General features: G+C 49.5%; 1 protein-coding gene across 6 annotated transcripts in view; it reads right to left on the bottom strand.

Annotated features, from left to right (window-relative positions):
* The window catches only part of ZFP64 (ZFP64 zinc finger protein), a 90,311-nt gene extending 71,354 nt beyond the window's left edge, over nt 1–18,957 (bottom strand). The window contains exons 1-3 of one of the 6 annotated variants that reach the window (XM_043553650.1): nt 18,342–18,957; nt 14,643–14,882; nt 442–603 (exon numbers count right to left, since the gene is read on the bottom strand). In XM_043553650.1, the coding sequence (XP_043409585.1) occupies nt 442–603; nt 14,643–14,882; nt 18,342–18,387 (448 nt within the window). In that variant the 5' untranslated portion in view covers nt 18,388–18,957. The remainder of the gene's footprint in view (nt 1–441; nt 604–14,642; nt 14,883–18,341) is intronic. The other 5 variants (XM_043553656.1, XM_043553653.1, XM_043553652.1 and 2 more) reach the window with 5 other exon arrangements.
* Between the last annotated feature and the right edge of the window lie 3,514 nt (nt 18,958–22,471).

Genomic DNA, 22,471 nt, shown 5'->3' with positions numbered 1-22,471 from the left:
ACAGAGCAAAGACAATATGTTAACATTTGGGAAATCCAGATGAAGGGCATACGTACATTTTTTTGTACTATTTGTGCAACTTTTCTGTAAGTCTGAAATTATTCCCAAATATAAAGTTTCGCTTTATTTTTAAAGGAAACGACAATCTTTCTGGATGTCTCTGTAAGCTACAGCACAGGGAGAAAAACTCACAGTCCCCTGGATACTCACGAGTTTCATTTCAAAGCCCATGGCTGTAAAGGTTTAGAGTCCACATGCACAGTAACCAGGGACAGCGAGAGAGAGGTCATATGTGATGATGTAAATACAATGGGGCTCTGATTTTTAAGCCCAGCGCTTTGGAGCACGTCTATGTCCACTTGTCAGGGATTCACCACTGAGGGCCCTGGAATCGGTGAATGTCACATCCTTTACACAAGCGGGACCCAAGGCTGCCTTTACCTGGATAGCAACAGTTAAGCCTTTTCTGAGCAGGTGGGGCCGTGGGCTTTTTGGCACGTGACTTGGCAGGGAGAGAGATGACAGTGGCTGTCTGGTTTTCATTGCTTTCCGTGGGCAGATAAGTTTGATAGCCATGTTCAAACACAAATTCTGGAGCTGAAACTAAAAGACAGGACGGTTGTTAGCTCTCATCATATGAATACCCGACAGCTCTTCCCTTTGCCTACCCTCCTCCACAGAGAATGAACAGGTTAAATTGCTTTCCCGGTTTCCTTTGCTGTTTAGGACTGATCCTGTGACCCTTTTCTAGCCAGTGAGACACTAGAGAACATCTGTTGAGGGGCTTCTGGAAGAGATTTTCTTCCTGATTTAAAAATAAAAAAAGAGGCAGTCGAGGAAAGCTCATTCTTACTGGCCTGGTTGTCCCATTTTCTGTCTTGAGATGTGCTGGAGTAAGGATGTGATGCCTGGATCTGTGGCAGCCATTCTATGACCATGAGGAAAGAGCAAGGAAATCTGATGTTGAGCCAGAACTCTGAGACTATCCAAATCTAGACTTATTAAATAAACAAGAAATGTGCCTATCATTTATACCAGGCAAGCTTTCTATTATCTCTGGCCAAATGCACTTGGTACCTTTATACGTTTCATCACAAAATCCTAACAAGCAATTGGAGAGGAACTGATCAAAGGAATTCTGGCCCAAACTACAAATACTCTCTAAAAACACAAGTATTCCAAAAACAAACAGACAGACAAAAACCAAAAACAACAACAACAACAACAACAACAACAACAAAAAACCAAAAAACAGAAATAAAAAACTCCTTGTATTCTTACTGAAGTTTTCAGGGGGAAAAAAGAAACCAAACATCTTTATCATCTTGATCTTGGTTTTTATTATTATAAAGAATAAAACAGGCAGTCTCAAATTTCTTTTCCTGCTTATAAAAACTTTTGTGACTACTTCATTAACTACAGTTATGGTTTTGGGTTTGGAAATATTTTCTTCCTTTATGACACATAATTTGTTACATGGAGACTTGGTTTCACAGGAAGAGTCAATATGACCAGTGGCAGGTCTGTTCATTGGGTGTATTTTTCAGGCTGAGAGGTCCTAACCATGGCGAAACTGTGAACTTGTTGAATGAATTAATTTCGATTTCTTTGGACATGTTGAGGAAACCCAGGCTTCTCATCTCCACCTCTTAAGGACCTTTGGCAATGACAGCATGAAGCCCAAGAACGCCTGGGTTCCAGCAGCACTTGCTATGCAAGTAAATGGTTTCACGGTTTCAATTGCAATATGCAGGGGGGAGTTGAGTGGCTTTTTAAAAAATTTTTACTATTTATTTTTGAGAGACAGAGAGAGACAGAGCATGAGCGGAAGAGGGGCAGAGAGAGAGAGACACACACACACACACACACACACACACAGAATCCCAAGCAGGCTCCAGGCTCCGAGCTGTCGGCACAGAGCCCGACGCGGGGCTCGAACCCACGAACCGCGAGATCGTGACCTGAGCCGAAGTTGGAGGCTCCACCGACGACGCCACCCAGGTGCCCTGGAAGTTGAGTGGCTTTTGTTTAAAGTTGGCCAAAAGATGCTGACAAACCGATATCCTGTCTGCACGCCGAGTCCCTTGGATGCAGGTACCAACCACACTTGCCTCTTGTTGGAACGTTTCATTGACGCTGTGGGATTTTGCTTCCAGCGCTCTGCTCAGTTCTCAAAGCGTGGTCCTCGGCCAGCAGCCCTGGACCCACGGCGGAGCTTGCTACCAAGGCCGATTCTCGGGGCCCGGCCCAGCCCACGGACTCAGAAACCCAGCAACCTGTGTTCTAACAAGCCCCCCAGGTCGTTCTGATAACGTGGTCAAGTTTGAGAACGCTCTCCATGCGCCTCAGTAACACTGAACGCAGCTTTGTCTAACTGAGGGAGTTCATCTCTCTTGGTTGTCGCTTTGCAAGAACGGCAAGCACCGCGTTGTTCCTCCAACAACCATTTGCGTCATTAGTATCAAATTGACCCCCTGCTACTCTTTGCGGGTATTTCTGCGTACACGGTTACTTTTCACCTTCAACCCGGTTCATCATGCGACATCTTGGAAGATGTTTAAACAATGAAGCTCGATATACGTAGTCCCCCCAAATGCACACCCTTCTGCTGAGTCATAACAAGGTGTTCAATAGTGCTCAAGTTTGTTTGCAGGCTCACAAAGACATTTGGGGTTTAAAAAAAAAATTTTTTTTTAGTATTTATCTTGAGAGAGACAGAGCGTGAGTGGGGGGAGGGGTGGAGAGAGAGAGAGGGAGACACAGAACCCGAAGCAGGCTCCAGGCTCCTAACTGTCAGCACAGAGCTGGACGCGGGGCTCGTGCTCACGAACTGTGAGATCACGACCTGAGCTGAAGTCAGACGCTTAACCAACTGAGCCACCCTGGAGACCCTTGGTTGCCTTTAAAAAAAAACATGTTTATTTATTTATTTTGAGGGGGGGCAAGGGGCAGCAAGAGAAGGAGAGAGAAAATCCCAAGCAGGCTCTGCGTGGTCAGTGCAGAACCCGATGTGGGGATCGATCTCATGAATCACGTGTGAGATCGTGACCCGAGCCGAAATCAACAGTCAGTTGCTTAACTGACTGAGCTACCCAGGCACCTCAAGGTTGTCTTTTCAGCCTTGTTTCCTCTGATGCACAGAAGTTTGATGGATTTCCATGTGTCTATTTCCGCCTTTAGGCAAAATAGACAAGTTGCCGGTGCTTTTGGTGTCCTGGGGGAGGCAGCAGGAAACAAAGGGAGCCAGGCACCCAGCTGCAGGGGTCATTTTGGGGTGGGTCTAATGACACATAATGAGTGAGTCATCCCAAAGTAGCTGGGTCCAAGACCAGAAAGGGTTTGCTCAAGAGCTTGGGCTCTTAAGTCTTATCTCCTTGAGCCTCAGTTTCCTCACCTGGAGAATGGGTACAATTTCTATTCCTACCTCCTAGAGCTATTGTGAAGAGTAGAAATCAGGCATGGAAAACTGCTACCGCTGTTGTCATTTTTCATGGACTTATTCAGCAAATATTAAAAAAAATTCTTTTTTAATGTTTATTAATATTTGAGAGACAGAGACAGCATGAGCGGGGGAGGAGCAGAGAGAGAGGGAGACCCAGAATCGGAAGCAGGCTCCAGGCTCTGAGCTGTGAGCACAGAGCCCGACGCGGGGCTCGAACTCAGCAGCCGCGAGATGGTGACCTGAGCTGAAGTCCGACGCTTAACCGACTGAGCCACCCAGGCGCCCCGGAGCAAATATTTTTTTAAATGTTTGTTTATTTTGAGAGAGAGTGAGAGTTGTTTAACTGACTGAGCCACCGAGGCGCCCCTCGTTTATTAAGCACCTACTGCGGGCCAGACACCGTTGTAGGCAGTAGAAACACATCAGTGAGCCAAAGGGACAAAAGTCCCTGCCTTCGTGCCTGGGTGGCTCAGTCGGCTAGCGTCCGACTCTTGATTTTGGCCTAGGTCCTCACCTCCCAGTTCGTGGGATCAAGCCGCGTGTCGGGCTCTGCGCGGATAGCACAGAGCCTGCTTGGGATTTTCTCTCTCCTTCTTTCTCCGCCCCTCCTCCCACTCAGAAAAAAATCCCTGCCTTCATGGAGCCCACACTCTAGTTGGTGCAGGCAGTAACTCACCCACACGCCATACAGCGAACACAGATATATAGCTAAATGCTATGGAGGAAAATACGCAGAGAAGGGGTCCGGGGAGTGCTGGGGGGCCGTGCAGTTTCAAGCAGGGGGATCTGTGAGGGCTTCGGGGAGAAGGTGACATTTCAGAACACGGAAGCACGTAGCTGTTCACAGTGCCTGTTGCAGGTGCCTGGAATTCAACACGCGAGAAAGGAGCACTGGGGTCTCTGGTTACCAATCTTGCTGGAGCCTCTGGGCTGGCTTTAGAAAGGGTCCCCTCCCCCCCCCCCCCCGCCCCCCATCCCCGCCGCCCCCTCTGGCTTCTTTCTAGGAGGCCCTGGGAATAGCAGGGCCTACAGATACCCAGGGAAAGGCTTCAAGTGGCCTTGGTCACTGGGGGACGGCCTCAGGCCCCTTTAGGTGTCTGTGTGTGATGTGACCCAGGCGTTAAGGGGGTGTGAACAGTCCCGCTGACCCGAGGCTTTCGCAAGCAGTTCAGGGCCTCGCCGCCTCCTCCTCTGGCTTGGCTATGAAAGTCAAGTCCCACGTTCAGTGAGATCCACCCCCTGCCCCCACACCCTCCGGCAGCTCACAGCCTCACACACCTGCTTTGGGCTTTCGTCTTGTTTCTCGTCCCTGGGGGAGTTCCCTGGCTTTCTGGGTGTCCAGGTGTGCACCCGAGAGCCTGTCTGTTGTAGTTAAGTCCCGGTTTGTGGCCAGAGCACCGTGGGTGTTGGGTTTCTCAGTTATGAGGCTGCTTAAAATATAAGACTGTTAGATGAATGTTACAGAAGCCAAATCTCTCAGAGGTCACGCCCCTCAGTGTCTTAACCCGCTGGGCTCACGTGGACCAGTGGGAGCTCCTTTTCCGCAAAACGGCCCTTCGGATATCTGACGGCATTGTTCACACCCTCCAGCGCTTCTGGCTTCTCCCGTCTCTCCTTCAATTTTTAAAGACTCCCCTTTTTATCTCTTTTATTTTTATTCAAAAAATTTTTTAATGCTTATTTATTTTTGAGAGACAGAGCGTAAGCAGGGGAGGCGCAGAGAGAGAGAGGGAGACCCAGAATCCGAAGCAGGCTCCAGGCTCCGAGCTGTCAGCACAGAGCCCGATGCGGGGCTCGAACTCACGAACCGTGAGATCATGACTTGAGCGGAAGTCAGACACTTAGCCGACTGAGCCACCCAGGAGCCCCTGTATTTTTTTAAATTAATTAATTACTTTTGAGAGAGAGAGACAGAGAAAGAGAGAGAGACTGCAAGTGGGGAAGGGAAAGAGAGAGAGGGAGAGAGAAAATCTCAAGCAGGCTCTGCACTATCAGCACAGAGCCCGACGTGGGGCTCGAACTCACAAACTGTGAGATCAGGACCTGAGCCGAAGTCGGACGCTTAAGCCACTGAGCCACCCAGGCACGCCTGTTTTTTTTTTTTTTCTTTTTAAATAAAAGTAAACATTAACTGTAGAATATCTAGGGAGAACAGAAACAGCACAGAGAAGAAAATAAAAACTGCCCAAGGCCGTCAACATGGCAATATACGTGCTCATTACATTCTGTATTTTTTTCTCTAAAGCACTAATCTCTACTGTGATCAAATAATTACTTGGGAAATTATCTCATCGTGGTCCTCCCCTCCCTCTGGCTGGATGAGCCGCCCGAGGTCACGCCTGTCCTCTCCATCTCTGTCTCCCAGCAACTAACAGAACTTGGCAAAGGGCAGGGGCTCAAAAAATATTGGTGAATTAATGATCTACCTAATGGCTAACACAGGGATCATGGCTTGAATCGTGTTCAGTCCCCTTTTGTTAAAGTGTCACCATTTGAAGCTGTTGGCCAGGCTATCATTCACCTAAGTCACAATCTCAAATGGCTACATCCTATTCCTTCATTTTGGTTCAGCTATATCATCCATTCCCCTGTTTTTAACACTGAGTTGGCTTCTGGGTATTTATTTGTATAAATAACACCTACCCCAAATTAAAAAAAATTTTTTTTTCATGTTTATTTACTTTTGAGAGAGAGAGAGAGAGAGAGAGAGAGAGAGAGAGAGAGAGCGCACAAGCAGGGGAGGGGCAGAGAGAGAGGGAGACACAGAATCCGAAGCAGGTTCCAGGCTCTGAGCTGTCAGCACAGAGCCCGACGCGGGGCTCGAACTCACGGTCCGTGGTATCACCGCCTAAACCAAAGTCAGTCGCCCAACTGACTACGCCACCCAGGCACCCCCACCCCAGATTTTTAACTGACCTCTGGATACTTTGGATACATTCCTCTAAGTTGCAAGATTGGTCACAATGGTATGGTCACCGTGTTCCTTGGTGATACATGATTATAAGATCCTTTCTGCCAATCTAAATCAATTTACATTCTCCCCTTTACTCTTGCTAGCACCTCAGCTATTTGACAGAACAAAATGAGATCATTTTAGTTAACCCACAGTTTTTTCAAACAACTGATGAGGATGAATTCCTTTTGACATTTTTTTTTTTTATCCATCCCTGTACCTTCTGTAGTGAACTCCCTGTTCATGCTTTTTTTTTTCTTTTGTGTTTTTTTTTTTTTCTATTGAATTTCACTTTTTTCTTATTGACTTGTACATGAGCTTTACAGATTAAGGATATTGTTACATTGTCATATATTCAAATCGATTGTACTTTTCTGTTTCTTTCAATGTTGTCCACGCGTACGATTGACATTTAGGGTTCTGGAACCAAATGCAAACTCAAAATTCATCTCCTAAGAAAAAAGGCCACTCATGCCCCTCCAAAGGGTTTTCACGCATGTCTGAGGGGAGGTCCCAGCCTGACACCGCCCCCTCGCCTCTGCCGCAGCTGATTGGTCCAGCAGCAGATACCTACAGGAGCTGAGCCAATCAGACCCACTCACCCAGAAGGTAGGAATTGGGACTAAGATCCCGCAGTTTGGTGTGAACTTTCCTTTTGTGGGGGAAAAAAGGCATAAAACCTGGGGGCAGTCATGCAGATAGCTTCTTGGGATCTTGGGATCTATCTGGGGATAGATAGATCTGGGGATCTCTGTAAAACGCAAGCCTTCATCGGCTGGTTCAAATTCCCAGGGCCCTTTCAGAGCCACGGAGATGTTACCGCCAGGGGAAGGGGATCTGGATATTTCCACGTTTCACCGAAGTTTCAGGGGCTTCTGAGGCACAGACACGTTTGAGAAACACTGTCATGAGGGTGTTCTAAGAGGTGGTGCGTAAGTGGTCAAGTGCACAGATTCTCTAGCCAGGTGGCTTGGATTTGCTACTTTCTGGCTCAGTCAACTTGGACAGCTATTTAACCCCTTTGTGCCTTAGCTGGTTATTGGTAACATGGGGATTAATCATTCTTCGCATCTAATTTATGGCTCATATGCAGTGCTTAGAAAAGACGTGGTGAATAAGCACTCACATAAGAATTGGCTCTATTATTGTCGGATTCTTCCAGCAAATCATGATATAGTTTATCTTACTAAATCGCTCACCTGCTCAACAACCTTCAATGGCTCCCCGGTTCCTTCGGAATAAAGGCCAGAGCTGAAGCATGGTTCCTAGCACATACACTCTTTGTCACTCCAGCCACTGTTACCAGATACTGCCTGGAGCTTCTCCACATCTAAAGCACCATTAGGAAATGCCCCCTTCCCACCATCTTCCTCCCAAAGGCCAATGAGTCTTTCAAGGACTATTATACATTTGATCTCATCCCCCGACCCCCCCCCCCCCCCAGCTTTCCCCACTGGGACCAATCTGCTCCATTAACTCTTTGCACAAGGCCAGACTTGTCACCGACGGCTGGTTTTGTAGGTCTTTGCAACTAAATTCTCCTCCCCCGTGGGCTTGGAATTCTCCAGGGGCAGGCATCTCCATTATCTCGGCTCCCGCGTCTGTCGCGCAACAGTCTCACGGCACTGCCCTCCCTGGACCCTCAGGATGGGGCAGACACCAAGTCACATGCTACACGCACATTAATCTAATCCTACAGCTGCCCTTTCCCGTGTCCCTTCCAGAACTGTTTTATTGAGGGTCTCCGGTGTGCCAGGTCTGGGGCTAAGGGGACAGGAAAGCAAGACGATTAGGTCCCTGCGGGCAGGGAGATCTACAATCCAGTAAACAAGAAATCAAACCACTGATTGGGGGCCCACGGGCCAACCTGAGCCTTCGGAGTCTCTTTCAAGGCTTCCAAAACCAGCTAGGTGGGCTGGACCTTCCCTCTATCACTGTCCTCTGGCCAGAGACACTAGGGACATGCCTGTCACTCATTGCGGCAGGAAAGCGTCATTCCACGAGAGCCACGGGGCATCTCAGTAACCGGTGGCTACAGACTTCTTACTGGTTTGGGGCTCACGTTAAGCAAGGTTTGGGGAGGCCTGAGGAAGCCGGCCTGCAAGCCGTCAGAAAGCGGGGAGAAGCCTACGATGTGGTGTCTTAGTTAAGACTGAGGAGGAGAAAAGGCTCACCTGTAATGGGCTGAGAAGCAGCTGTCACCCCGATGCGCGGGGGAGGGGATGTCGGGTATCTGGCGTCTCAGGCGGAGGGAGCGGTCTAGTTGTGGTCCTGTCGCCCCAGGGTCCCAGAGCGGCCCAGCTCATGCTGGCCTTGCGGGAACTGTTTCCCAGGAGAACAGAGGACAGGGGACCAGCCCAGCCTGCCTGGTAGAGCCAGCCCGCCCCCTAGTCATACCAAGACGAAGCCGGTGCCGGTTCCTGGCTTTCCTTTCCCAGCTGGCGGTCCCCAGGCCCTCCCACTCCCCATCGTGGCAAACCTGCTCCTGCATTCACCGTCCCCGCCTGCCCTCTGACAGCATCTGAATCCACTTCTCCAGCTAACGAAAGACTGCTTATCCCCAAATTGCTAGTGAATCACAAGCGAGATAAGTAAGTGCCGGGTGGGGAAGCGGTAAAACACGTAACCTCGGGGGCGTGGGGAGTGAGAAATCACGGAGAGCTTCTAGGTGGAGGTGACCTTTAGCGTGGGACCCAAAGGGTAGGAATTAACCAGACGGGGAGAGAAAGAAAGATCCTTCTGGGTCAAGAGATCGATTCAACTACTCTTGGCTGGGGGCTTGTCATGGGCCGGGCCCTGCAGCCGCATTTTCTGTGCTGTTTCATTGCATTTTCACAGCCCTTGGATGTGGTTCAGTACCAGGGGCTAACACTGACAGCTCTAAGCGTCTTCCATGGGGGAGGCCTGGCTAGAACCCTCTGAGGTGAGTACCGGCATATTACATAGCTGGGGAAACAGACACTGAGATCCTGTTACCTGCCCAAGGTTACCCGACCGCAGGTGGGGGCGGCTGGGAATCAAACTCAAGGCAATCGGACCCAGACTCTTTAACCATCAGACCCCGTGGCCTTTCTATCTATTCTTATCCCCACCTCGAAAACAAGACACCAGGAGCTCCTATAATTTGCCATGGTCACGGCCGGGACTCCAACTCAGGGGCCTAACTCCTAAGCCCTGTGATTTTTAGAATCTTAGAAAATGTATGTGGGCTGCTCACTATGTTTTTCACCAGCGTCAATATCTACTGTTACTGCACCTGTCGAAAAGTTCTTTGGCCAAACGCCAGACAAAAGGCAGCTTTCAAAGCAGGCAGAGAATCAAGTTTACTTTACATCCACCTACTACTATGATTCTCTTTTAGATTCAACTATATCATTGGACAGAGAAGGGACAGAGATGAGTTGAGCGATCCGGAAAGGTTTGGCTTTAGTCAACGACTGGGAGGCACAAACAAGTTTGGACAGTGTCTGCGTGAGAATATCTGGAGAAATCTGCCTGTCGGGGGTCAGACCGTGGCCTCGAGCAGCGAGGGACTCTCCAACTTGGCTGAGACGTGGAATCCCTTAGGAGCTTGTTAAAAATACAGATGCCTGAGCCTCGGTCCCAGAGACTCGGCTTCAGGAGGTGGGGCCTGGGCATCGGTGTCTTTAACAAGCTCCCCAGAGATTCTGGTCCACGGGCGGGTCTCGGAACTGCCACTAAATGGAACAGGGAAGCCCAAGCTTTCGGGGAGTCAGGCCCAGAAGACCAAATGAAACAGTGTGAAAGAAGAGAGGAGAAGGCGGGCTTTGGGTTGTTCTGCGGCACAGAAGCAGGAATGATGAGTCAGGCAGAGACGGAACAGACTGCAGGTCTCACGTCCATTTGCCACCTGTTCATAAAAGCGGTGGTTTACTGAGCCCAATGACTCCGTCCCAGACCCTTTATGTGGATTATCAGAGTCCTCCAATAACACAACGATTACTAGGTATTAGGCACCTAATTCTATTACCTAACAGCATTAGGTGCCACTGTAACCTCTTTTTGCACACGAGGAATATTAAGCAGCGAGCAGAGAGCAGCTTGCCCGCGGTCTAGGGCTGGTGGGTGGCCGACAGGGGTGCAAGCCTGGCAGTCTGTCTCTGGAGCTCGGAGCTCCCTGCAGCACCGTGAGCTGGGCACACAGGGGTCTCCAGGCCCAGCCTGAACATACGGGGCGGCCGGCACAACCCAGGCGTGGCCAGCGTGAGGGATGGCAGGGTAGTAGAAATGCCAAGGAAGGGTAAGCGTCCTTGAGCAAAGACACAGGACGCAAGAAGGAGGTTTGTGGGTGTGGGATCAGCCTCACGACGGACGGGAGACTGGGGCAGCTGGTCAGTCCCTGAGCAAAGGCTGGTGCTGGGGATCCGGTGGTGGTGGACGGGAAGGGTGCTGCCCTTGACCTCACGGTGCCCATGGCTCAGTGATGGGACAGACCTGAGGTTTGTTCCCCAGATATTCATTTAATTACAGGGACCTGGCCTGGCTCGGGGGAACAGCGTGTGTGTGTGATGTTCGAGACGGGATCTCCGAGGAGATGCCTTTAAGCTCTGCTCTGGCGTCTACGTAAGAAGGAGTCCCACGCAGAGGGAACAACACGGTACGAAGCCCCCAAGGCAAGGAAACGGGGTTCATTGGAAGACAGAGGACTTCGGCTGGGCTGCCGCCAGAGTGAAGGGGGTGTCCTGAGATGAAACCAGATCCTCTGTGTGGACGGTCATGCCAGGTAAAGGCAGGAAAAGTATTTCAGGCCCAGGGAACAGCCCGAGCAAAGGCTCAGAACCCAGAAAGAGGCAATGGCCACAAGTAAAGCCTCCTGAACCTGAGGCATTATTCTACAGGCTTCGTACCCACTGTGTGGGGTGATGGGAGTTTGACTGTGAGGACAGTGAACAGGGACAGGGCCGCTGGGGTAAAGGCCAAAATGTGTAAGTCCTGGGACTGTCCTGAACTTGTGGCCGCTGGCCGTGTCTCCTCCCCACGTACAGCTTCCCTTGGACCAGCAGTAAAATCGGAAGGTTGCCCCCTTAAGGCTTGTGAGTGATCAGATCATTATATTTCAGTGTTTCAAAAACTCGGCAGAGGGGCACCTGGGTGGCTCAGTCGGTTAAGCGTTGGCCTTCGGCTCAGGTCATGGTCTCGCAGGTGACAAGTTCAAGCCCCGCATCCGGGTCTCTGCTGTCCGCGTAGAGCCCACTTCAGATCCTCTGTTGCCCTCTCTCTCTCCCCCTCCCCCACTCGTGCTCACTCTCTCTCACTCAAAAACAAATAAACTTTGGGAAAAAAAAAAACCTCAGCAGAAACATTCTTGTGGATGCGTCAAGAAGACAACCACAAAACTTTGCTTATTGCCAAAAAAATGGAAACACCAACACAGGACAGAATCAGCAAGGTACAGGTTGGTGGCCCGCCCCCCCCATCAGACGTTCTCTCCACTCCTCAGCTCCAGGTTAACCACCTGCTGAACAGTGTCGGAGAGAGGCTAGAAGAAGCCTGCAGACTCCGTCAAGCTTATAGATGTATTTTGTTTGGCCAACGAAGTTTGAAAATGTAGGACATTTTATATTTTTCAGCCTCTCTGAAAAACCCAAATATCTAAGTGACCGGATCCAAAGGGCAGCTGTATCTTTGGATGAGTCGTGCACGCTTTTTCTCTATGCTTGTTCTCTACCACAGTCTCCCCCCCCCACCCCAGCAGTGCCCGTCACCTGACGCACAGCTTCTATCATTAACATTACCTACCTCATTCCTCTTCTAGAAGCCTGCCTTGAATACTATGCATGTATGCATATGTATGTGTATTTTTTTTTTTTTACACTTACCCTGGGAATCTATGTCCGTATAAAGATCTAGCTCCCCTTTTCAAGGCTAAGTCATACTTCATTGTCCAGTTGTCCAAATCTCTGATGTCTACTCATCTCGTCATCTCTTGATATATACATGTATATATACAAAGCTTCCACTTTCTTTCTTTTAATGTTTATTTCTTTATTTAGAGAGACATGGGAAGGGCAGGGAGAGAGAGGATCCCAAGCAAGCTGCATGGTCGGTGTAGAGCCCGACTCGGGGCTTGAACTCACGAACCTCGAGATCGTGACCTGGGCCAAAATCCACAGTCGGACGTTCAACTGACTGCGCCACCCAGGCACCCCTAAAGGTTCCACTTTCTCGACCGTATACACCGTAAATGAATAAAATTTTACAGGATACGTAGGTTTGTAAAATTTTACGGGATAAATACCGTGAAGTGGACTTACTGGGTAAATGTGTTAATGTACATTTTAAAATTTGAAAGATTTTAAGTTTAAAAGATATCACAAAATTGCCCAGGTTATATGAATTTACATCCCCGGAAAACGAAAGCCGTCTCCTGTCCGAAGTCTTTTCACTTACATTTCTTTAATGACTAAGGTGACAGGGCATCCTTTCATATTTGGTGGCCCTTTGTATATCATCTGTTGCCCTTTGCTGACTTTTCCATTTGGTTCTTTTTCTCTACTTTTATCGATTTTAGGAGTTCTGTCTACGGCCATACCACCCTGAACGCGCCCGATCTCGTCTGATTTTAGGAGTTCTTTGTATATGAAGGACATTAGGCCTTGGCCATCGATGCTGCAGTTTCCTCCCCCCCCCCCCCCCCCCCCCCCCCCCCCCCCCACCCCCAACTGCGGGTCTTTAATTTTATACATTGTTTTTACTTTGGAAAAATTGTAACTTTATTTGTAGCCACATACACGATTCTTTTCCTTTTGCTAGAGGATTTAAGTGTATTTATTTTGAGAGAGAGAGGCAGAGAGAGAATCCCAAGCAGGCTACACACTATGAGCACAGAGCCAAAAACGAGGCTCGAACTCTTGGAGTCATGAGATCATGACCTGAGCCGAAACCAAGAATTGGACACTTAACCAAATAAGCCACTCAGGCACCCCTATGTATATATACGTGTATATATATATATGTGTGTGTGTATATATATATATATATATATATATGTATATGTATATGTTTTGTTTATATATATATATAGTATTTTTCAAGTCTTTATTTTTAAGAATTTCTATACCCAACGTGGGGCTCAAATTCACAGCCCCGAGATCAAGAGTTGCATGTTACACCAACTGAGCCAGCCAGGTGCCTCACAGATTTGAATTTAAAAACCTGAATGCTTTTAACTAAGGAATACATTCTTTATTTCCCCACAGGATTCGGCAGTGTTTGTACTATGTCCTCATAAATGGGTGACTTCATGGTTTTAAAGTTGTCTGTCTAGTCCCTTGAGACAGATTAGAGAGGTATAAGTATAGATATATGTTTGTGCACGAGTGTTTTCACGTGAGTGTGTATGTGTGTGTATGTATTTACTCTAGAACTTTTATGGTCTCGTTGTGAAATGAAACCATTTCAATTTTGGACCCATCTGCAATTTTTTCGAAGTAGGCTTCAAGCCCAGCGTGGAGCCCAGTGCGGGGCTTGAACTCACGACCCCGAGATCAAGACCTGAGCTGCGACCGAGAGTCGGTTGCTTAACTGACTGAGCCCCCGGGGGGCCCCTGCAATTTATTTTTGGTGGAGTAAATGAACACGACCGAGAACTAGGACGAACTTTTCTATCTTTCTGGCAGGCAGCACAGGGGAGGGTGGGCGTCAATGCCACTGGCAGATTCAAAACAAACCTATGTTGTTTGTCCCTTTAGAAAAATGAAGCAAATTCTGGGATGATACACATAGTCCCACCACCCAAAACAACTGCCTTTTCCCCATGCAACGTATTTCCTGCAAGTATTTTTGCTTCCTTAGTATGTACAGGCTTTTGTTTCAGAAATCTGTTTTTTGCCTGTTTCAACATGTGACAGCATCTCTAACTGCTAACACTTGACGTTTTCACCCAGCAGTTCCCAAACCTGGCTGGGCAGCTGGCTTCCCAGTGGAGCTTGTTTAAAAAGAGTGAATCCGTGGGGTGCCCGGGTGGCTCAGTCAGTTAAGCGTCCAACTGTGGCTCAGGTCATGAGTTCGAGCCCCGCGGCGGGTTCTATGTCTCCCCGTCTCTCTGCTCCTCTCATGCTCTCCCTCTCTCAAAATTAAAAATAAATAAACATTAAAAAAAGAAAAAGAAAAAGAAAAAGAATCCACAACCCCACGGGGTGGACCCCGGGAATCCACGTTTTCAATGAGTTCCGCGGAGGTGCCTGGGACATAAGCAGGACGCCTCTCCCGTCCCCCCGGCCGTACCTGTGATCGTCTGGGTCTCGGAGGTGATGGTCCTGGTGGTGGCCTGAGTCTGGGCGGCAGGCACGGTTTCTTCAGACACAAACTGGACCGTGCTGGGGGCGGCCCCGGACGAGCCGGTCAGCGGGCAGCCGCTCTGCTTATGAGCCACAAAGGCATCCAGGTTGTTAAACTGCTGCTTGCAGATGCCGCAGATGTGGATGTCTGGAGTAAGTTCCACCAGCACCGTTGTGCCACCTGGAACTCCATGGGACAAAGGGAAAGTCGCAGATTAATTAAGCGGTCAATTCCAAACAGCTTCAAATCGCAACACCGACCAGATCGCGGCAGCGAGGGCCAGTTGTTGGCGCCAGGTCCGTTCTGCTCCCTTCTTTTGTCCCAGCCAGCAGCAGCGTTCCCAGACCCAACTTCCGGCTCCTGGCACCTTTGCACCGTTGCCCGTGGGGACACCGGTGGCACTGTACGCAAGAAAGTTCTTTGGTGTGCAGGGCTGCTTGCACTCTGAAGGACCAGCAGCTAGTCCTATCCCAACAAAAGGTAGTTGTACTTCCCAGTCATTAGGAAAACCAACCCCTCCGCTTGGACAATCCTCCCGCCCCCATCCAGGAGAACTACTAGTCTAAATAATCTTGGTCCCTTACATACTTGGGAACTTCTGGGAAAATCTGGCTTTCGTGATAAAAAGGGATTAGACGTGGTTGGCACTGGTCCCCTGCTCTTCTGGCCTTGCATGCGGATGTGATGCCAGGAGCTTCTGCAGCCATGTTGTTACTATAAGGAAAATGCTAAAATCCCTACAGATGCTCATCCTTACTTCATTGATCCCCTGAATCAACCAATCCCAGACTTTTCATTAGCTCAGTTTGTTACCTGTAGCCAAAATTCACTCCTAACTGATAGGGGTACTGTTTCTCAACAGTCCATAATGATACCAAAAGTTAACAACGTGTTAACATTTGCAAAGCACTTCCCACAATATCTGGCACTGTATAAGAAAGTGCTATGTAAACGTTTCCTAAATAAATACAATCAGGTACCTGGCTGGCTCAGACAGTTAAGCGTCAGACTTCGGCTTGGGTCATGATCTCACAGGTTCGTGGGTTCAAGCCCTGTGTCTGACTCTGTGCTGATGGGGTGAAGCCTGCTCGGGATTCTCTCTCCACCCCTCCCCTGCTTGTGTGAACACACACGCATGCACACTCTCTCTCTCTCTCTCAGAATAAATAAAACTTAAAAACCTATAAAAAAGATACACAATCAATGAATGAGTCTCTAATAGGACTACCTTTATTTTTATTTTTCAAATTTTCTTTGCCTCATCATAAGGAAACTCATGTTAATAACAGAAAATTGGGAAGAGAAGCAGCAGAAGGAAAATCACTCACAATTTTTCCACCTCTGGGTACCATGAACATTACAAAACATTTTCTTCCATTCATTAACGCTTAAAAATTAAGATCATAATGTACTGTAAAATTGGTCTTTTCCCCACATAATATCACATAAGCGTTATGGCTAGATCACTAAAGTTTTTATAAATCTTACTATTTAATAGCACACGATCATATGTTATCCATGCATCATAACCTCAGTACTTACAAGGTCTTTATATTATTTCTAATTTTCCTCAAGTCTAAATCCTATGAAAACTACCTCTGTGCATATGTGGTTGGTATATATGCATCATAACTTTCTGAAAATTTATAAATATTTCCATTATGTTCCATTTTCCCCCAAGGTGAGCAAAGGCAAGTAACCTCTGTGTGGAAATACAATTTGGTTGACTTGCTAAAGACACAGGCTCTGGGCTGTGCTGTCAGTTTTTTAATTTTATTTTACTTTTTTTAGGTTTATTTATTTATTTTGAAAGAGCGAGAAAGAGAGCACATAAACGGCAGAGGGGAAGAGAGAGAGAGGGAGACAGAGAATCCCAAGCAGGCTCCATCCATGCTGTCAGTGCAGAGCCCGATGTGGGGCTCGAACTCACAAATCGTGACATCAAGACCTGAGCTGAAGTCAAGATCTGGACACCCAACCGACTGAGCCACCCAGGCACCCCTGTGTTGCCACATTGTATAAGCCGTCTTGCAGAGTGCCGTGTGCACTTAAGTACATCAAAGTCGATGGATGGAAGAAACGAAGCCTTTTCTATTCCTCTGGAACACTGCCTCCCTGTCGCTGAGGTGCCCATGAGACTAACAGGGAAACAAGGAACCAGGAAATGAAGTGATTTGCATCGATGAGGATTCCTTAATGATCGAACAAGACTGATACCCAGTATGGAAGGGTCTTAATAACAATGGCTCCAGGATGTGGCCAAGTGTACAGGTCATGACCGAGACTTGCCTTAGAATCCAGACACTACGATTTACAGTGACTCGGGCTTCGTCTCTCTCGTCTGTAAAATGGGAAGTTTCTGTTGCAGAGGAAGGTGCCAAGGATTAACCGAGATCGTGCTTGTAAAAGGCCAGCACAGGGTCTCCATCCCCCGGCAGGAGTCTAGTGGTGCACTAAGTTACCCCATTTGAATGTGAGGGTATCCCCCTCTGAAAACTTGGGACTGATAAAATATACCTAACCTCCTGCATTTGTAGTGAGAATTAACAGACCAGATACAAAACACTGGGCACGGGCACAAGCTTTTAACAGCAACGAGAAAGAACCCCTTTATCTTCACTCCGTACTCCAAGTCTGTCTCAGTATCAGAAAATCTGGGGGTGTGTGTGTGGGGGGGTGTTAAACATGGACACATCTGAGCCCCACTTTGGAGATACTGAGTCATAATGGAGGTGGGCGCAGAAGGGGCTGGTGTTTAGAGAAATCTGGGCTTTTCACAAGTTATGCAAGGAACACCCAGCCAAGTTTGGGAGGCAATGTCTTCAAAGCAGCTAAGAGAAGCGCTTACTATGCGCCCGGTATCTGCAACCCCCCGTGCCAGAGGTGGGTTCTCTAGGCTGTGTGCGTCCGGAGCGTTCAGGGTAAGGCCAAGGATCCCCTCCCCCACGTCCCCCATCTCATGGGTGGGGCCCAGGGAGCTTTTTTTTCTTTTCTCTTTTTTTTTTTTAAATAAGCGCTCGCGCTCCCAGGTGGCTGGTGTGCGCTCAGGCTCCGGACCCCACTTTGGGAAACAATGCAGCGGGAGAAATGAGGTACGCGGATCAGGCTGCTGTCCTCGTCAGGCAAATTCAGATGAATCCCAAACTCAAAGAAAGCGACCACCGCCCCATTCCCCATTCAGATCTCCACCTTTCATGCGTAAAAGGCTTTGCAGTGCCGCGGCCAGCCCAGCCCGCCAGACCTCACGCCAACCCTCGGATCCCCAGACTTCAATGATTTTTGAGCCGCCAAGGCAGAAGTTTACCCCCCGAACCCCCCAAACTCCGCCCGGAGCGGGGCGGGGAATACCCCGAGGGGGTGGCGATTGTCTGAACGGCGTGCCCTCCCCCACCGTTCCTTTGCAAGGGGTCTCGCCAGGCTGGAGAGCGCCCCCCGCCTTCCACTGGCTTGGGTGCCCCCATCCCAAGCCCACTCCGGCGCCCCCTGCCCGGCGCGCCCGCCGCGGTGCCCGAGACGCCGGCTCCGGGCCGTCACCCCGATTTCGGGGCCCCGGGCCTGCTCGCTGCGTCGCAGACGTGCTTGGGCCCGGGCCCCGGAGCGCGCACTGGGCCCCGGAGCGCGCACTGCGCCCGGAAAAGCACTTACTTTGCACCGAGCCCGGGAAGCTCTCGCCCTCGCTGGTCGCGTTCATGGCCGCAGACTGGGAGGTCCCCGGCCGGCCGGGGTGCCAGGGTGGGGGGCGCTGATCTACATGGTGCAAGCACTTTTCCTTTTATTTTTCCACACCCCCCAGCCTTCCTTCTCCCAACTCCGCCAGGCGGGGAGGACGGATGTAAAGCAAGCTCCACTTCCGCTGCCTAGAGGGCGCTGGCCGGGCCCGGCCGCCCCAGCCTGGCTTTGCATCAGCGGCTCCCGGGGGAAGCTGCGGGCCAATCCCGATGCCCGGGCCGCGCGGCCTGGGAGCGCGGAATCCCCCGGGATCTGGACCGCGCACCAGCGTCCCGGCGGGCTGGGCGACCGCGGGCGGCGAGGGATGCGCCCCCACCCCCGGCCGCCGCCGCCCGGCCCGAACCCCTGCGGTCTCGGCCGAGGAGCCTGGCCTCCCCGGCTCGGTCGCTTTTGCACCTGCCGCCCTGGGCGTCGCTCCCGGATCACGGGGGCGCTTTGCAGAGGGGACCGCGTCAAGCTGCGGTTGGGGGGTGGGTGCGCGGGGCGCGGCGGGCTGGGGAGAAACCCCAGCTGAGCGTCAGCGCCCGGCAAATCAGCGAAGCGCTGGGCGGGTCCCCTGCCCAGCTAGTGACATACCGAGGACCGTGATCACGTGGATCACAAGAGTAACAACTGGGCTCGAACGCCCACCCCGCGGGTTCTGCACACTTTATCGCGCCCTGTCACCTGGCGGGCCCCTCCTAGAACGCCGGCTGCGGGGTCCACCCCAGAGTTTCTGATTCAGTGAAGTCTGGTGGGAGGTGCGAGAACAAGCATTTCCAAGTTTCCAAGTGAGGTCCCAATCGTTGGTGGACGCAGCCCTCCCTGATCGGTACCCGCTCGGTGGACCTCGTCTCCTACTTCCCTCGGGCTTCAGCGGCAAACCGCTCGCCAGCCTCAAGTCTCCTGTGCTAGCGTTCTCTCCTTACCCACCTGCCACTCCCTACTCTCTTCGGGTCTTGATTCAAATTCACGTTCTTGGGGAGGCCAGTCATGGCTAACCCATTCTATTTAAAAATGTTTTAATGTTTATTTACTTTTTGAAAGAGAGAGAGCGTGTGTGGATGGGGGAGGGGCAGAGGGAGAGGGAGACACAGAAACGGAAGCAGGCTCCAGGCTCTGAGCCATCAGCACAGAGCCCGATGCAGGGCTCGAACCCACGAACTGTGAGATCATGACCTGAGCTGAAGTCGGACGCTCAATCCACTGAGCCACCCAGGCACCCCATTGGCTAGCCCATTCTAGTATCGAAGCTTCCTCTTCCCTCACCGGACTGCTCCCTGTCTCTCTCTGGCCTGCCTTTTCTTTCTTCCCAGAACTTATTACAGTTAGCGTTATGTATCTGTAGTGTATCTATCCATCCACGGATCCGTGGATCTAGGAGATAGATAATTTACTTGTGTATTACCTGTTCCCCCTTACACATTCAGAAGCTCCCAAGAAAGTGGGATTAAAAAAAATATCTCTTTGCTTCACTGATATATTTATCCCCAGCAACTTGGCCTAGTGCCTGGCACATAGTAGCTTCTCAGTAAATATGACTGTGTAACTAATGGAACTTGCCCTGCTGCTTCCTTTAAGGATTTGTTCATTCCTCCAATTGTTTCTGTGTAAGTGTTGCAATGTGCCAGGCACTGTGCTAACCCCTGGAGGTATGAGGGTGACCCAAATGATTTGGTACCTCTCTAATAGAACTTGGCGAGTGGCTAGTGATTTAGCCAACACTAAATATAGTCCTATCAGCAGTGTGATTTCTTAACAGCGATAAAGTCTCAGGAGACATAAAACAAGGCTGTGATAATGGCTGCAGGAATGGTCAAGGAAGGCCTCTCTGAGTAGCTAATAATCAAACTGAGAGCAGGGAAGATCTGTAGGTGGTAGGTGGTGGAGGGGAGCAAGAGCCCTGAGGCAGGAATGAGCTGGATGTGAATTGGCCAATCCCCGCCCCCTGCACGCCTTACCGCTGTCCTCTTGCTTTGCTCAGGCCAGTGCCATCTGCCATCTTGCTGTTGCCCCAGGGCCTCTGCATCTGGACCACCCTCTGTCTGGAATCTTTTCCCAGGACTGAATGCTTTCTGTCATCCAGGGCCAAAAGGAATGTCCCCTTCCTAGGGCGATTTTTCCTGTCTCCTCGGCACTCCACCCTCACTATACCTATCCCCAGCTAACAGGATCTAGAAAGGCCCTCCCCCTTAGGGCAATGTTTATTTTCGAATGCTTGATTAATGTGCACCCAAGTGCACACCTCAATCAGCCCCACCCGGATCCAGATGCAGACGATTTCCAGCCTCGCCACGCTTCCCGGTCAATGATGCCCCAGCTCCCCAAGCCCGGAGAGGTAAGCGCCCCTCTGCATCTGTTGCCACAGATTCATTTTGTTGGGACCAGAATTCTTCATATTGGCCTGCGGAGACCAAATTCTCAAGTCCCGGTCTGGACCTACTGCAGCTTTTCCTAGGGCAAGACCTGGTCATTTGCACGTATTTCACAAGCGCCGCAGGTAATTCTTACTGAGATAAAAGCCTGGACTTTACCAACTGGTGGTGAAGTCTGTAGGATCTGGAGGCAGACCGCCTGTTCCACGGCCATGTAAATCTGGGAGCTGCTTCGCGGTGACTAGTTGGGTGACCTTGGGCAACTGCTCTGTGTCTCAATTTTCTGTAAGTGGGGATAATAGGAGTAGCTACTTCATTAAGTTGTTTTTCAGAGGAAGCCGGTCCATACGTATAACGGGCTTACAACAGCGCGTGACTCGTATAACTGGGCAACACATCCCAGCTCTCTTTACTTTTTTTTCTTTTTAATTTTGAAATGCTTATTTATTTTTTGAGAGAGAGAGCGTGAGCGGGGGGAGAGGCAGAGAGAGAGGGAGTCACAGAATCCGAAGCGGGCTCCGGGCTCCAAGCTGTCAGCGCAGAGCCCGACGTGGGGCTCGAACTCATGAACCGCGAGATGATGACCTGAGCCGAAGTCGGTCGCTTAACCGACTCAGCCACCCAGGCGCCCCTATCTATTTTTCATTTTTACTTGGTTATTATCTATCTCCCCACTGGCTATAAGCTCCAAGAGGGCATAGACCTGACTTATTTTATTAACCTTGTATTCTCAGAGCCTAGGACAGGGCCTGGTTCACAGGTGGCCTCAATACATTTTTTTGTTGTTGACTGAACTTGTGTATGTTTCCATCAGCTCGAATTTAACCATTTGCTACTATGCCCAGCCATATTTACTCTTGTCCATGTAGATCACTGCAGTGGTGTTTTTTCTGGTCTTAAAATTCCCTCTTTTCTTGTTTTTTCTTTTTTTCTTTTTTCTTTCCATGCTTGTTTTTCTTATTGTAGGAGTATTACAGGGTCAGTGTTAGAAATTTGGGGGAAAAAAACCAGAAAAACATAAGGAAGAAAATAACACACATTTATAATATAGTACCCAGAAATAACATTTCTTTAAAAGTGAGCTCTACCGTCACTGTGGGGCTTGAACTCACAACCCTAAGATCAAGAATCACATGCTCTACTGACTGAGCCACACAGGCACCCCCAAGAAATAATATCTGATTGATAAATATACCTAAAGTCTTTTTTTCTTTGTGTCTATGTACATCTTTGTATATGTATATATGCATAAACACACAAGTTGTATTCATATATTTTATTTTTTTAATTTTATTATTAAAAAAAATTTTTTTTTCAACGTTTATTTATTTATTTTTTTCGGGACAGAGAGAGACAGAGCATGAACGGGGGAGGGGCAGAGAGAGAGGGAGACACAGAATTGGAAACAGGCTCCAGGCTCTGAGCCATCAGCCCAGAGCCTGATGCGGGGCTCGAACTCACGGACCGCGAGATCGTGACCTGGCTGAAGTCGGATGCTTAACTGACTGCGCCACCCAGGCGCCCCATCATATATTTTATAAAAATGTGATTTTTAACTTACATGGCATTTTAAGCTCCCTTTTTGGGGTATGTATTATGATCATTATTTTTAAAAGTTATACGAATAATATATGGCTACTGGAGATGCCACCATCCAGAGATAACCAGTATTCACTTATGTACTATATATCT

The sequence above is a fragment of the Prionailurus bengalensis genome, chromosome A3 (assembly GCF_016509475.1).
Source record: "Prionailurus bengalensis isolate Pbe53 chromosome A3, Fcat_Pben_1.1_paternal_pri, whole genome shotgun sequence".
In the NCBI taxonomy this organism is placed as follows: domain Eukaryota; kingdom Metazoa; phylum Chordata; class Mammalia; order Carnivora; family Felidae; genus Prionailurus; species Prionailurus bengalensis.
The sequence above is the reverse complement of the archived record's forward strand: the minus strand, read 5'-3'. Positions and strand labels throughout refer to the sequence as shown.